General features: G+C 37.5%; 1 protein-coding gene across 1 annotated transcript in view; it reads left to right on the top strand.

The window, feature by feature from the left end:
* The window catches only part of ush2a (Usher syndrome 2A (autosomal recessive, mild)), a 207,317-nt gene that overhangs the window by 68,491 nt on the left and 124,252 nt on the right, over positions 1 to 14,574 (top strand). The window contains exons 28-30 of the mRNA XM_074666066.1: positions 5,184 to 5,290; positions 6,797 to 6,920; positions 12,368 to 12,498. Coding sequence (XP_074522167.1) covers positions 5,184 to 5,290; positions 6,797 to 6,920; positions 12,368 to 12,498 — 362 coding nt within the window. The remainder of the gene's footprint in view (positions 1 to 5,183; positions 5,291 to 6,796; positions 6,921 to 12,367; positions 12,499 to 14,574) is intronic.

Genomic DNA, 14,574 nt, shown 5'->3' on the forward strand with positions numbered 1-14,574 from the left:
CTTGACCCTCCAAAACAGTATTCCATCTGTTCACTCATAGTCTCTACTCTTGCTGCTCATTTTATGTTTCTTCCTGTATTGTTTTCCTTTTTAAATCTCTTACACAGTGAATAGACAATGGGTGTGCTGAGTGGTTTTGAAAAGAAAAAATCCTTTCATCTATAAATACATGCTCAGGGATTTGAGCTTTTGAACAAAGTCTAAACAGCTACATCTGTTGACACAGTGAATATCTTCATTTCATATGATTCTCAAAAAGTCCTTCCTTGTGTTTATTGTGATGAATAGTACTTCATATTGTAATTTGTGGACTTTTTAAATGTATTTTGAATGGCTACATCTGTTGACACAGAGACAATGTTTATTTCAAGTGATTCCAAAGACTTCTCTTGACTGTAATACAGTACAGTACAATATGGCTTATTGTACCCAGTTGGCTTTTTGAATGTATTTTTAACAGCCACATCTGTTGCCACCATTTTGTTTCATCCAATGCCAAAGATGTCCCTTGTTTCAACTATAAGAAATGATAATGGCATATGCCGTTAAGCAGTTTCTTTTTTTGTATCTCAGAATCATTTGCATAGCAAGTGCCTCTCCATTGGGTATTCAGCTTCTGCTGTAGCTCCACACCTCATAGCACAGTCTTCTCCAGAGTTCACAGAAAATATTTAAGCAAATTTGAGCAGCTTTTCTCAATAAAAGTGTGGTGGGCTTTCAAGAACAATTCTACGATTGTTCAAAAAATAAATCAATAAATAAAGCCTAGAGAGAAAGAAAAAAGACAAGCAGAAGCTCTAACTGTGACTTTTAAATCTCTGTGGAGCCAAATTAAACAACTTGATCACTTAGCTTTTTCTTTGTATATCACCACCCCACCTGTGTGGAAATGTTGATTCTTTGTTCACGGGAGAAATCTTTTAGATGCTAAGAGACACTGAGCTAGACGGACAAAAAGTCAAAGGAATAGTTGTATGAAATAAAACAAGGATTTGCAGTGCTCCACTCTTACTGCACATTTAATGAGACAGAGCTGGACTTAAGATGTGCTTTTAAGATTGTGTTTACAAAATTTTTAATCTTTCTAGCTTTTTTTCATCAAAAGTTGCCTTTACAAATTTTCATCTGTCAGCTCCAGAGAACAAATGAGCTGCAAACCTGAGCTGAAAGAAAGCTCCTTTTATTGCTATTATTTTTATTTACTTTTAATTCCCTCACTGCTAATTTCAAAAACTTAATAGAGAAACAGAAACACCCTCAAAATTTGTACACATTTTCACCTTACTGAGAGGATATAAATCTTGGAGTCTTTGTCCTTAGATTGAAGAGAAAAAATACTTGAATCATTTTTCGTTTTATGTTAAAAAAAATCTTGAAAAGGTAAATTGTTTATAATGAATTATTCATGTTAAGTGTGACTCAGAAAAACAAACATTCAAACCCCCCCTTTTAAATTTGCTCTGAACTTTTCTTGTTGATTTTAAAGAAAACATAAACATTGTGACTCTGTGGAGGAAATGATCCTCCATTACGTTGCACTCTTGGTAAGGTGTACTTAGGCTTGGTACTGATGCATTGATAAATCTACCACACATAAGGCTGGGCCATTAGAGTCAGCTACCATCTGCTGTAAGTGAGCAGACAGCATCTGTGAACCACTGGAGTTACACCAAAGCACATGACTAAACATTAGCGTGCACACTGAGACAGATGCAACAACACATGGAGAGAGAGCGCTCCGTCCATGTGTGTGGATGCATTTGCAATTGTTTCAATGTGTGTGTCTTTCCACAAAGTTATCGATCACAACGTAAAGTGAGTGGCTAATCAGAGCCTGATGGTGATGTTTTATGTATCCTACATCCATAAAGGCTTGTTCTACAAGACATACACACAAAAAGACTTACACACACACTCACACTGTAACACCACTCAACAGAACAGGAACTTTATTGATTTACGCATAATTGGCCTGAGGCCCTTCTTGAGGAGGAAAATATGCATGGCAAGGGATCGTCATGTCAATAAGTGGTGTGCTTGTGTGCGTGGTGTAACTGTACGCTAAGAGCCTGTTAAGACATGTCAGTCGCTGTAAAAACAGAAAACACACACATGCACAATTGCTCCTGGGAGCTGGCCCATGATTTAGCTGCTTCATTACCATGTCGGCAGCTAAAATTAACCTTTCTGGTGGACTGTTAACCTTGTGCGTGTGTGTCTGCGAATGTGTGTATGTTCAAGCGCACTCATGGTAAGGCAAGTGGCTTTTGTCAAACTGAATATGTCACAATGTTAAATGAATTCCGGTGAATCAACAAGCATATGCAATAAATAAATAGTTTACACACTCAGAATACAGGACAGCACAGTATAATCTTTTTGATCACTAGTGAATGAAACCTTTGTATCACCACAAACAAAACCATATATACAGTCACACTTTCACACACTTCTCTGTTAAAGTTTGAAATGCATTTCCCTGATGTCAAAACATGAATCCCTCCATTCCACCTGATTCTCTGTTCTTACAGATAATTATAAGAATGGTATGATATTGTTGTGAATGCAAGAATTGCCAAGAGAACTACTACAAAGAAAATACTACTTTTTTTTTTTTTATAAATCAGTTGTCATTTATTTCTTGATTGGTACAAAGAACATTTCTCCATACATCAGTTTGCAAAGTTCCTGAGGCAGGTGTTGTATTTTCTACTTCTTTGTGTAATAAATTCAAAGAAAAATATTAAAGCATAATAATACAAGTTCAGTGGGACAAACATATATTTTACTTTTCATCACTGAATTTTCAAAGGAAAAAAATTAACCCTAAAAACTCTTAAGAATGTAGGTTTAAAGTTATCTGGGAGATGCAAGTTACAATTTTTCACACTTTAAACCAGTCAAGTTTAGATGCCTTCATTATAAGTGGACATATAAAGTTAAGGTATGATTTATTCTTGTTTTAATGATTTTTATATGATTTTTAAAGTGCTTATGAATCAGCATGAAAATGATAGTTAGCCAAAAGGCTGTCCTGACCAGGTGCAAATAACATTTGCTCCTGGCCGGGAAGCCCCTTTGAAAACACACATTACAAAAGATGCAAAGATATGTCAACTTTGAGAATGTATTTTCAAACTTTTATTCACTTTTCAATACTTTTAACATTTGTTTGGACCAGGAAATAACTAACAAACAAAAGCCAGACTCACACAAGTAGGCTGATTTAAAAACGAGAAGGCGTTTCAGGGCTGTCAACCAAGGTGGGATTTTCCTTTCTTACATAAATTCAGTAGTTCGACAGAGGAAGAGCCTCAAAGTTCAGTCTAGTTTTTTTAATCGTGTTATAACAAGTACAAGCCGCCAGGTCATCAGGGATTATAACATTATCATGCCAAAGTTGCATTTGTCACACAAGATGCAGTTAGGTACAAGCAGAAACTCGAGAATTTGATGATTATGACACTTATTGTGTTGTATGTTCAGGAAAAATGGTTGTTGAATTAAAAAACATAAAATAAAATAAAATAAAAGTAAAAAGAAAAATCCCTCCCCTCCAGTCTTCTGAGCCCCCACCTGATGGTCCTTCAGGTGGCCATGTCCCCCACTTTGAAAACCACTGGTCTGAAGGAACCAAATAAAACAAAGAAAAAGGGGGGCAATAGTTAGGGTACAAACAACACCCTGAGATAAAAAATTGCAGTTGTAGTTTTGCACAACCACAAGTCAAGTATGCATCAGTCTGTATGTTACTTATAAGCTTTTATGCCACATTGTCAACAGGAAGAGATGAAGTCATAAACTGTAAACAATTGATATGCTCTGACTCCTTGATGTGAGTTAATGTGAAATGTGTGATCAGATTGTCCATTGTATCACCTGTGATTTTAAGAATGAGCAAGAGAATGAACAACTGTTAAGAGATTTCAACCAATCAGAACCAAGAATTCAACACAGCCAGGTATTACTAATATTATATGCTAATCAGATTTTCAGTGCCATAGTGGAGGATAGGCTATGAGCTGAAACAGTTCAATTAGTTTAATTCTCAAAGGGACATGACTGTCTGTAACAATAATAACAACTTTATTTATGTTGCACTTTTTCTTTGTGCAAGTCTGGTTTTCTTTGGTATGTTGTTCAGGATGGTCTAACATCAGAAAGTGGCTGATATCTGTCTCCTGTAGATTCTCACTCAGCCATTTACACAAATCAGTCTCATGTTAATGCCTGCACTAAAGTCTTAAAGCACTCACAGCTGTGGATTTTCACCAACCTGTTTACTTTCTCTGTGCCTCAGAACAAAAAAATACATTTTTGTTACACTTTTTTTCCTTCATTGTTTAAAACAAGGGAGTGTGTTATTGTGTGTGTGTGAGTGGCACAACCAATGCTCTAAATGTCACCATAGCTCAATTTCAATAGACTGGTAAGCTATCGATTGGCAGTAATTTATGGTTTGATGTGCCAAGATGAGCTGCCTTAGACAAGCTGTCCACTTCCCTTTTAAGAGCTCTATTAGAACTCACACTAAAGACGGTCCATATGCGTGTCACTGAGAGCTAATTTACTCCTACCACAAACCATTTAGACCATTACTGAAACACACACACACTCTCACACATTTACACACAGAAACACAACGATGGATTGACACTTAATGCATACACATCATTCCCATCTCTACACCAGTCCATCACTTGATACGTTTCTTTCTCCATTCTTATATATCTTCTCCCCCCATATCAGCCAGTCTCCAGTTGATTTATTTATGATACAGCATGAAGCTGCAGCTCCAGTGGCTCCCAGTATGCTTCAAAGGGACATTTAATTTAACATCTTAAGTGAAGGAAGGAAATTAAATTGACCCTCTGTAGAATGAAACGTGACATGTGTCCAGTCTAGGCATAAATAAGTATGAAAAAGTGCTACAGACATCTATTTACTGGAAAAAAGAGAAATCAAAAATAATTTTCCTATAACAACAAGATAAAAATCTTAAGTGTCTTATATTACAGCAGTTATTTACATGTGCTCGTTTTTGATGTCCATTTAACAAATGTTACAAAACAAAGAAAAAGAAAGCTCACAAATCCACCTTATTAAAGCTGATAAAGCTATTCAGATCTGATCAGCACTCAGTTGATTCCCAGTTTTCTAATATTTTTCTCTTATCATTTCAGCTCCAAGTGGATTGTCTCCGCCCAGATTACACTCAGTAAATGAAACTACAATTCAGATAGATTGGGAACCGCCAACTCATCTCAATGGGCCACATCCACTATATCAGGTGTGTATAGGTCATCGCTATCATACAATAATCAGGTAAGTGTCTCCTTAGTTATATTAAAACAACTAATTAAAACTTTTGTATTCAGAAAAATGAAAAATTCATTCTGAATCAGCTTGTACAAAAAGAATAACATGCTATGACAGAAAGCATGCATGAAAAAAAAAGACATTTATATTAATTTATTAGTTTGGCCCATGTTCAATCTGTTAATATGGAAGAGGTACGCCCCAAGATCTATACTGCAGCCAGTCACCAGGGGGAGCTTTAAAAGTTCTGGCCTCATCTTGGGTGGCTATTGTTCTGTTTATTGTATTATACAAACTGTATGAACCAGGCAGCAGGCAAAGAGAGGGCACTCAGCTGGGCTGATCGTTGGCTCTATGGACCAACTTTAGGTGTGATATGTAAAATACCATTTCTCAGTCACTAATACTGTGGGGCTAAAACGGCTTCTGTTGTACGGAAAGTGTACAGAGAAGGACTGAACCAAAGCAGGGCTGTGTTAGTGTTGTCAACACAAGTTAGACACTTTTTGTGTGCAAAGCTCTGAAGTTACCATTCTATTTTCTTTGGGTAATTACTAAAGATTCATATCCTCAATATAATTTTGTGTTCGTTTTGAGAAATTTCCTCAATTTCGTTGCACTTGTTGCAATGACAAATAAGTTCTATTCTATTCTATAAGCAGTTAGAATAGGTGTCTCTTTGGTGGCTGGGTGTAGTCTAAGAGATAGTTTTAGGAGCTCAGACATCTTGAGGGAACTTTGAATAGGGCAGCTACTTCTTAGCATAAAGGAGCTTGTTATGGTTCTAGGAAGCTGTGGCGTTGCTGGGAGGTCCCAAGGTAGAGCCAGGGCTAGCCATGTGGGGTTGGCAATGTAGGGGTGGGTAAAAATATGGATGAATCGATGCATCGAAATATTGCCTCACCCTATTCAATATTGATTCAGCAAATCATCTGAATCGATTCATCTCCTGGCACATGGGAGGAGTGTGCGTGTTATCCCTGTTGAGTGGACGAGGGCCACGAGAGGCAGCCAAAAAATGGCAGCCAAAGCAGCAGCAGAAGCATAAAGCCAGATTCTTTAGCTTTAAAGTCTGATGCTTGGGTTGTTTTATTGCTCCAAAAGGTTAGGGGACATACCACATATGTTCACATGGGGCATGAAAATTGATAATTGAAGCATTGAAATCAATATCAAATCGAATTGATATCGAATCGATATCGATATAGAATTGAATTGCAACCCTAATGAATCGAAATCGAATCAAATTGAATGGAACCGAACCGTGGGGTTCTTAGCAATACCCAGCCCTATGGCAATGTATCCTATTCAGTATCCCAGATGAGCTGACTTGAGCGCCATCAACTGGTACAAGGAGATTATTTATAACTCGTAAGCAGAAGGTGATGGAAACTCCCCAAAAGTCATCCCTTGTATGAAGGGAGCTCTTTTTGTATTAAATATGCTTTAATAATCTTTGGTATCATTTTCATTTCAGGTTGAGAGAACAGATGTTTCTCTATCTGACCCAGAAGCCCCTGTTGTCAGAGGAACCAGATTTGCTGGTAACGGTTACTACCAGTTTCCAAATAACACACTTCCTGTCAACACTGACTTCACAGGTAAGAAAGTTAATCCAGGTACATGTAGAGTTCTGTGTATGGTTTAGAAAATGAATGACTTGAGTGTGTTTATTTGAGGCCAGTTCTTTGAGCGGAGTTCATGCTTGTCTTTGTTGATCTATCTTTGTATTGTTCAGTTTCTGCGCCACAGTGTCTCAGTTTTCTTGCGACATTTCTTTAGAATGACTTCCCCAGTCATCTTAAAGGACAATTATCTTTCTGTTTACCAGCATCATTAGAGGGTTGAGCTGCACAGCCAAACATGTTCTGCTTCATCTGGAACATCACCCAGTCTGACGCTCATAATTAATGACTGCTGATACTAATCAGTGGGATTTGCGCGAGCAAATCTCTTTGATGCCACTTGAGATCACTTCACTGTCGTCCATGAACCTCATATCACCAGTTGTTATTTTTGGATCTGAATATTCACAAAAGTTTTAGTCACTGATAAAACCTTTTCAGGTAATCTTAATTCTGTTAAACTGGGGATGCAGGGGCAGTGTGCTTCTATTTCATGGTAATCCCAAAACCAGAAAACTTGATTAGGTTTCTAGAAACTCCAGTAGTTCTTTTACTTTTGTTTACCCTTTAGATGATGCCCAGTTGTTCTGTTCTCTCCATTACTGATTTTATTTAATCCCAAATCAACAGATAATGATCTTTTTATCCATGGTCTTTTGGCACAAAGGTAAATAGATCTTTCAGAATGCTTTAAGCAAATAGATGATGACTTTTGCTTTTGAGGGGATGCCTCTTATCTCCTTCACTCTCCTCCTTTATAAAGGGTAATGGATCAGACAGTCACTTTCAGACCGGATCTATTCTGGACCATGAATGTGTCGGCAGTCCTCAAACCATCGCCCTTTACAACCATCAATACTAATAGCATCATCTACAGACAATTATTCCCATCGAAGCGCATGGAACAGCGAACAAATCAAAGCCAAATTGGATTATGAATGTAATGCAGTGTAATGCCCCCTCGAGAGTCAATTGATCACAGAGGAGAGACTCGTCAATCGTTGATGTCTTATGGAAACCTAGTAACTCTGACAATGACAACTGTGAACTGTTTATCTGAGTTAAGTCTTTGAAAAACCATTTGAGGATAAAACAAAAACATAGTATCTAAAAACATGATTTTGAGACTCTATTGCTTGATTTGATTTTTTTTAATCTTAGAAAACTTGGCTGTTCTTTTTTATCAGTAGTAGTGTTAATGCATTTCTAGATCCTGATGGAATCAGATCATAATTTTCCTCCATCCTCTTAATGCACCAATCTAGGAAAATTAATTATTTGTTATTTCCTTGAATTTTACTTACAGGCTCTCTCATTTCCTTAAAATGTCAATAAAAGGCACATGTGCACATATGTTAAATCATACTTAAGATTTACATGACATTTGCCCTTTCACCTGTAATTTTATGACCACTTTACTAAAATCATTTTTAGCCAAATAGGCCGTTTCTTCTATGCAGTTATTGTGATTGGAGTGGATGTTTCTAATAATAATAAGACTGTTTACTTGTGATTAATGATGCTTCTAAATGCTGGATGAATTTAGGGTGATTCAGGTCAATATGTAGCACTCTGAATTTTACTTTGAATGAAATAGGATTATAATTATACACTAACATGATGTGGTATGAAAACTGCGCAAGTGCTTGTTTCCATAAATACATGTTAGTCCATTCATCTTATCTGAAGTGACTCCATGTAAAACCCTGTAACGTGAGTTCCTACTCTCCTTGTTCATCTTTGAATGGAGCTTAAGAGGAGTAGATGTTATTCTTTGTAAAATGATCTATTTAAGGAGTTTCGAGTTCAGACAGATTACAAAACTCTTGTGTGCTCATTTGTAATTCTGTATTTCTGCTTTAAGTTGGCTGATTAAAATGAGAGTGATGTCCTGCTAATATTCTCACTAATCCAGATGTATTTCTACATCCTACAGTAAATGAAGAAGGATGAAACATCACAAACAAAGTTTATGAAAAAAAACAGAAAAATGAATGCAGGAACAAATAGATGATATCCAAACAAGTCTAATACAGTACACTACTACAGCACCACTGCAGCAACTGAGCAGGAAGGAGGGAAATGTTAAATGATACAAATTATTTTTCCTTAATTAATATGATTGATTGCCAGGCATTGACGTTGAGAGGAGAGGGGGAGAAATGTGTGAAGGGAAAGTTTGCACAGACATCATTAGTTTTTCCCCATTTAAAGATTAATCAGAAGAGGCTGGGCTCTTTAATTCTGTCATTTGTATATTTAATGGGCTGCTGCAGAATCTATGGGTGTAATTAGCTAGCTGCCGCGCTCTAATTAATACGCCAGGCTCTGATTAATGCCAGCACAGACCTAACATGACTGGAGTTATTCAGGTTATGTTGTGTAGATGATTGCACACAACCTCCACTGTTTACTGAGACAGAGAGAGGAGAAACAATCCAATAACACATGAAACAATAGTACCAATAAACGGGACTATTCTTTAAATAGTGATGACTGAATATTACTGCTTGTTAATGTGGCATATTGTGGGGAATGATAGCCTCTTTGTTCACTTAGACACAGAGAGTGAGGAGACACTACGTTCAGTAGTAATCTTAAATAAGCCTGTTCTACTTTACATAAAAGTCAACAATGAACGTTTCTCATTTATAGTAACCACTCTGGTGTGTGAACATGGAGTAATTAGGTTTTATAAACATTGAGGGTTCATCTTTTTATCATTGGGTAGAAAAGTGAAGGCTAATTTGACTCTCTACATTCTTAAAACTGAATTTATTAATGTCATATACAATGTGTTATTGGGTCAAGTTTATACATTTTTTGCGTTTGTATGATACTTTATTTGAGTCTTTGTCTCTGTGTGTTTGTATTTGAGAAGGAGCGTGCTCACTCATACTATGTGTGCAGGTGGATGCTTGCATGTACTCTGTATGTGTAACAGACACACCTGTCATGACATGTGCTTATGTTTATCTGTTGATGGCTCCAAAGTGGTTGTCAGTGTGAAGTGGCACAAGTCCTGTGGGAAAATCTGGATGCAGTAATGCTGAGCACGAGCAGTGTGACTTTGATGCTGGGTATTTGGTCCAAACAAGTTGTCCTCCTTTATCAAACATAAGTCAGAAACTTTTCTTTATGTTTCCCCTCTCTAAATCATTTCAGCAGAGTTCAAACAAAAGGTCTGTAGTGTTGAAGACAAATACCAATAAATGATATGGGGTGTTTTAGGCTTGTATACGGTCAATAATTTGTCTTATCAAACTCACATCAAATTTGAAACAAGGCCTGAACGACCTTACTTTGAATGCTACAATAATCATAATAAAATGACTTCAAATCCTGGACACCTCCCTCAATAAAGTGAAAAAAGACGACTGTTTCTTCATATTCAGATATGCCAAATTATAATGTGGTGTCTTTCACCATTTGATGATTTTTGGCTGTCAATTTCTCTAGGTGTGTTTTTTGGTTCAAAGGTGTGTCCCATGAATCCAGGACTGGTCTTTAGAAACAGAACTGGATAAATGTATGACAGATATCTGTTTTCACTTGAGTTTGGTCAGCAAAAATGGTGAATGTAAGATTAGAAGCAGAATTTAGAGTACAAGTATATAAAAACAACCGAATGAGGCCATAAGGGGAGAAAAGGGAAATGAGAAGGTCATGAGGACCAAGAGGGAGGTTAAAAGCATGGGTAGACAAGAAAGGTATGTATGTGAGATCAGGAGAGTTTGACACTGAGCGAAGGTTAAAGGGGGATAATGTAATGTCAGGTATCTGTCATGACTTCACTCATTTCTTTGGAGACAAGGTCATGGATGTAAATGACAGCTGCCTGCTTGATAAGTAGAGGGCAGGTCTAATGTAAAGAACATGTTTGTCTTCCTGCATGCTACCACCAGCCGTGCTGTTCTGCTTATTTTGGTTTAGGTTTCACAATATGTTGAAACTAGACAATAAAATAATTATAATAAAATACATTGTTTCCTCTACATATAACTGGTTTTCACCTGTGCATTTTACAGTGAAATAAGCAACAAGTTTGACACACCCTCTTTCGCATTTAGTGTTTCCCGTTTATTTTTTTAAGTGTCACTGATGCACTGGAGTGAAATGGAAAAAGCTGCCGCACATAATGGGCAACACTTCTGTAAAAAAGGACTTAAGGCAAAGATGAAAAGTTTTAGGGTCCATTTCTACTGAATAATTTCTCAGAGGAGCAACATTCTTATTGGAGAATGTTTTTGATCCACTCAGGTTGAGATTTTAACAGTACTTACACCTCTTTATATTTACAAACTCATCATCCTTCTCTAGTTTGAATCCTGTGCAGAGTGTCAATTATGTACCTCCCAAGTATTGCTGCTTTCATTTTTAAATTTGTAGAGAAAACAGATAAATTGCTTAATAAATGAAATAAAGAACCCTCTGACTAGAAGGGCATTAAGGAAACTGTAAGCTCTGAAACTGTATGACTTCGCATATATGGATGTTTATTGTCAGTACAATTCAATCCTTGTGTTTTTGGTCTCTGAATATTTGGCAGAGGAAAGGCTCAGAGAGGAGCACTGATTTATTTTTGCTTCCCCTTGAACTCTCTTGCTCTTCTCTGGAAGACTTTTTGGCTTCCTTTCTGTCTCTGACCTGTAAACACCTCCAGCCTACATAACTGCTGTTTGGCCTGTGGCCAGTTCTTCCTGTGTGCTTACAGTAAACCATTTCTTCGTATTGTGTTTTTTTGCACAAAGTAAAGCAAGTACACAAGCTTGCAGACAGAAGTGCAAGTTTCTGCTCTTGGTGTGAGTGTTGATAAGATACTCAGCTGCGGTTACAAAAGGACTGAAGGTAAGAAAAAAGATGGAGGAAGGGATTTCAATAAAAGTATATGGGGAGTTAAAAATGGCTAATCTGTACTTAACTTGAGCTCTAAGTGTAACTGTTTGACTTCTCTCTGTGTTAAATGAATTCACACACTAATTATTTTGCTAACACTAGCTTCTGATGAACTCTGGACTGCCTTCATTCAACTCCTCAGATCTTCCCACACTTCTTTTCCCTTTGGAGACAAGCAGAGCTGAGGAAACGCACTGGTACTCACAGAGAGGCATAAATTGTGGGCTCTGTATCGCTATGTGGATCTAGTAGTGGATTAAGATCCAATCTCTGATCCATAGTAACATGACAAGGCAGCACGCTGGATGAATTCTCTGCTGTGTGTGTTTCTGTGTTTGTCAGAGGTCCTGCTGGTCTGAGAATCCACAAGTTTCTCACATTAAGGGTTTGACTCACATTATACATCAACAGCAGAGCTATCCTGTCAGTTGTTTGGTCTTTTTCTGGTTGCCTGACCACATTTCATTCTTAAAAACTTTAGTTTCCTCACATCACAAATCTCAGAATTTGTATTTTTCTTCCATCAGGTATAAAACTGAGTTTTAAGACCCAGTCCCCAGATGGCCTGCTGCTCTGTGCCTTCTCTGCAGGAAACCAGGAAGAGTTTCTGGCTATTCACATCAAAGATGGACACCCCTACTTTTTGTTTGATCCACAGGTTCGTACATTTTGTCTCTGTCTTTAAGAATGTTACTAAATAGAAATGACGTTTTCAGGATGATATACATGCTAGATATGAATTATTTGTGTAGCTTGGTGACAGTCCCAAAAAGAAATTTAAACAAGGGTTGTCTTTTTTTTCTCGTGGTGCAGCAAAGAAAACAGGGTCCATAGAGATTTCAGCTTCTTCTAAATTTGCTTTTTATATAAGGAAGGAGGCGAAAACAAGAAATTGAGTTTATGCCATTGTTTGAGTTTTTTGAAATTTAATCATTTTTATTTTCACTGATTCAGCAGTGTTTTTTATTTTCTAATTTTGATTTTTATCATTTACTTAATGTTTTTAATCTACTCACACACTTACCTGCTCACCTTCACCTGTCTTTTTCCTTTTTTTCTTTCTGATCCTTCTCAGTCTTTTTCCTCTTCTTCACCACTCCGTACTCTGTGTCTTTCTCTGCCGTTTTCCCTCTCAGTTGCTCTCATCTAATAAATGTGATCTGTAGCCCCTCATTGGTTTCTGTCAGCGAGGCAGGGAGAGGGGGAAAAAACTTTGAAAGTGTGTCAACGTTTGAATTGGACTGCAATTAACTCATTCCCTGCAGTCACCACGCGTGAATACCAATTGCAAGCTAATTAAGCTTTGCACCCTTCACACACACACACACGCACACACACACACACACACACACGCACAGAAGTGCCTTCCTTATCCATCCATACAGACACATGTAGAAGGGTTAAAGAGTCAACGACTTGGATGATGAAAGTGATGATGGGAGATGATTACACATACTTGCATGAGACCACCAACTAATTACACACTCAAACAAATACTCTAAACATACACTAAGACTTAACTTCCTCTTCATTGTTACTGTCTAAAACTTACTATCAGAGCAGATTTATCAAATTTTAACCACTGGATGAACCTGTGTGTTGATGCTGTCTCTCCTTGTATTGTTAATGTGTGTGTCTGTGGTTATGTGTGCCACTTGATGTGTGATCACACATGTGTGTTGTGTGTCTCTTACTGGGTTGATTCCTTTGTTTATGCTAGTTTGGGGTAATTAACAGTGGGAGTGGTGTCACGGCTTATTAGTGTTCCCCTAGATACATGTAGCTGGGCCCATTACTTCCCCCTATTAGCCTGTTGAGCTAGCCTAATGGGATTACTAGTGCAGGGGGGGTAATTTAGCATGACATAGGAAAGTGATATGCTCACACACACACACACACACACACACACACACACACACACACACACACACACACACACACACACACACACAGGACAGACATTGGCACTCAAGAACATTCCCTTTTACATGTTGAAGACATCGACCAGATCACTGGAGTTTATTTACTGTCACACTATTTAACACACTTGCGGAAGTACACACATGCCAAAATACACACAAACACATATTTTACACTCTGTTGGCGCAGGTGAGTGGTGTATCATGCTTCACTAGTTGTCTCGGTACACAGAGGTGTTGGTAGCTGCTGTAACTTCAGGCTCTGTCACAGGCTGTAGTGTTGTTCTACATGGGTTGCTGTTCATCACACACTCACAAACACACACACTTGGTATTGAGCTGTCACTTTCTGTTAAACGAATTCTTCGATGGATACACAAGAAACAAACATAAGGCTTCTGTTTTATTTTGTGGCCTTCAGTAAAATCCAAAAAGTGCAGCTTTAAAAGTTTCTATTCTAAATTTAACTTAATTTTTTAATGCCTCTTTAACGTGTATCCACTGCATTAAGGCTAACAAGAGGCCAAACTTCTGAACTCATCATTTTAAAATCACTTTAAAAGACAAGCTGGTTTAAAACAAACCAACAAATTGCAGATGGTGTAACATGTCTGCTACATGCCGTGATTATTTTGTCTGCTGTGATTCACAAAAATGAGTTTCAACTAGATGGAACAGCATGTGGGAGCATCTCAAGATTAGGGGGCAGTGTTATTTACATATACCAGATCAACAACTAGTTAAAAGAAAAAGAAGAGAAGAAGTAGAAGAGAAACGTTAGGACAAATATAGAAATATATGAAAGGCTAAGAAAC

Source organism: Halichoeres trimaculatus, unplaced genomic scaffold, assembly GCF_033239565.1.
Source record: "Halichoeres trimaculatus isolate MK-OKI-2021-1 unplaced genomic scaffold, fHalTri1.1 fHalTri1_scaffold_3, whole genome shotgun sequence".
NCBI lineage: Eukaryota > Metazoa > Chordata > Actinopteri > Labriformes > Labridae > Halichoeres > Halichoeres trimaculatus.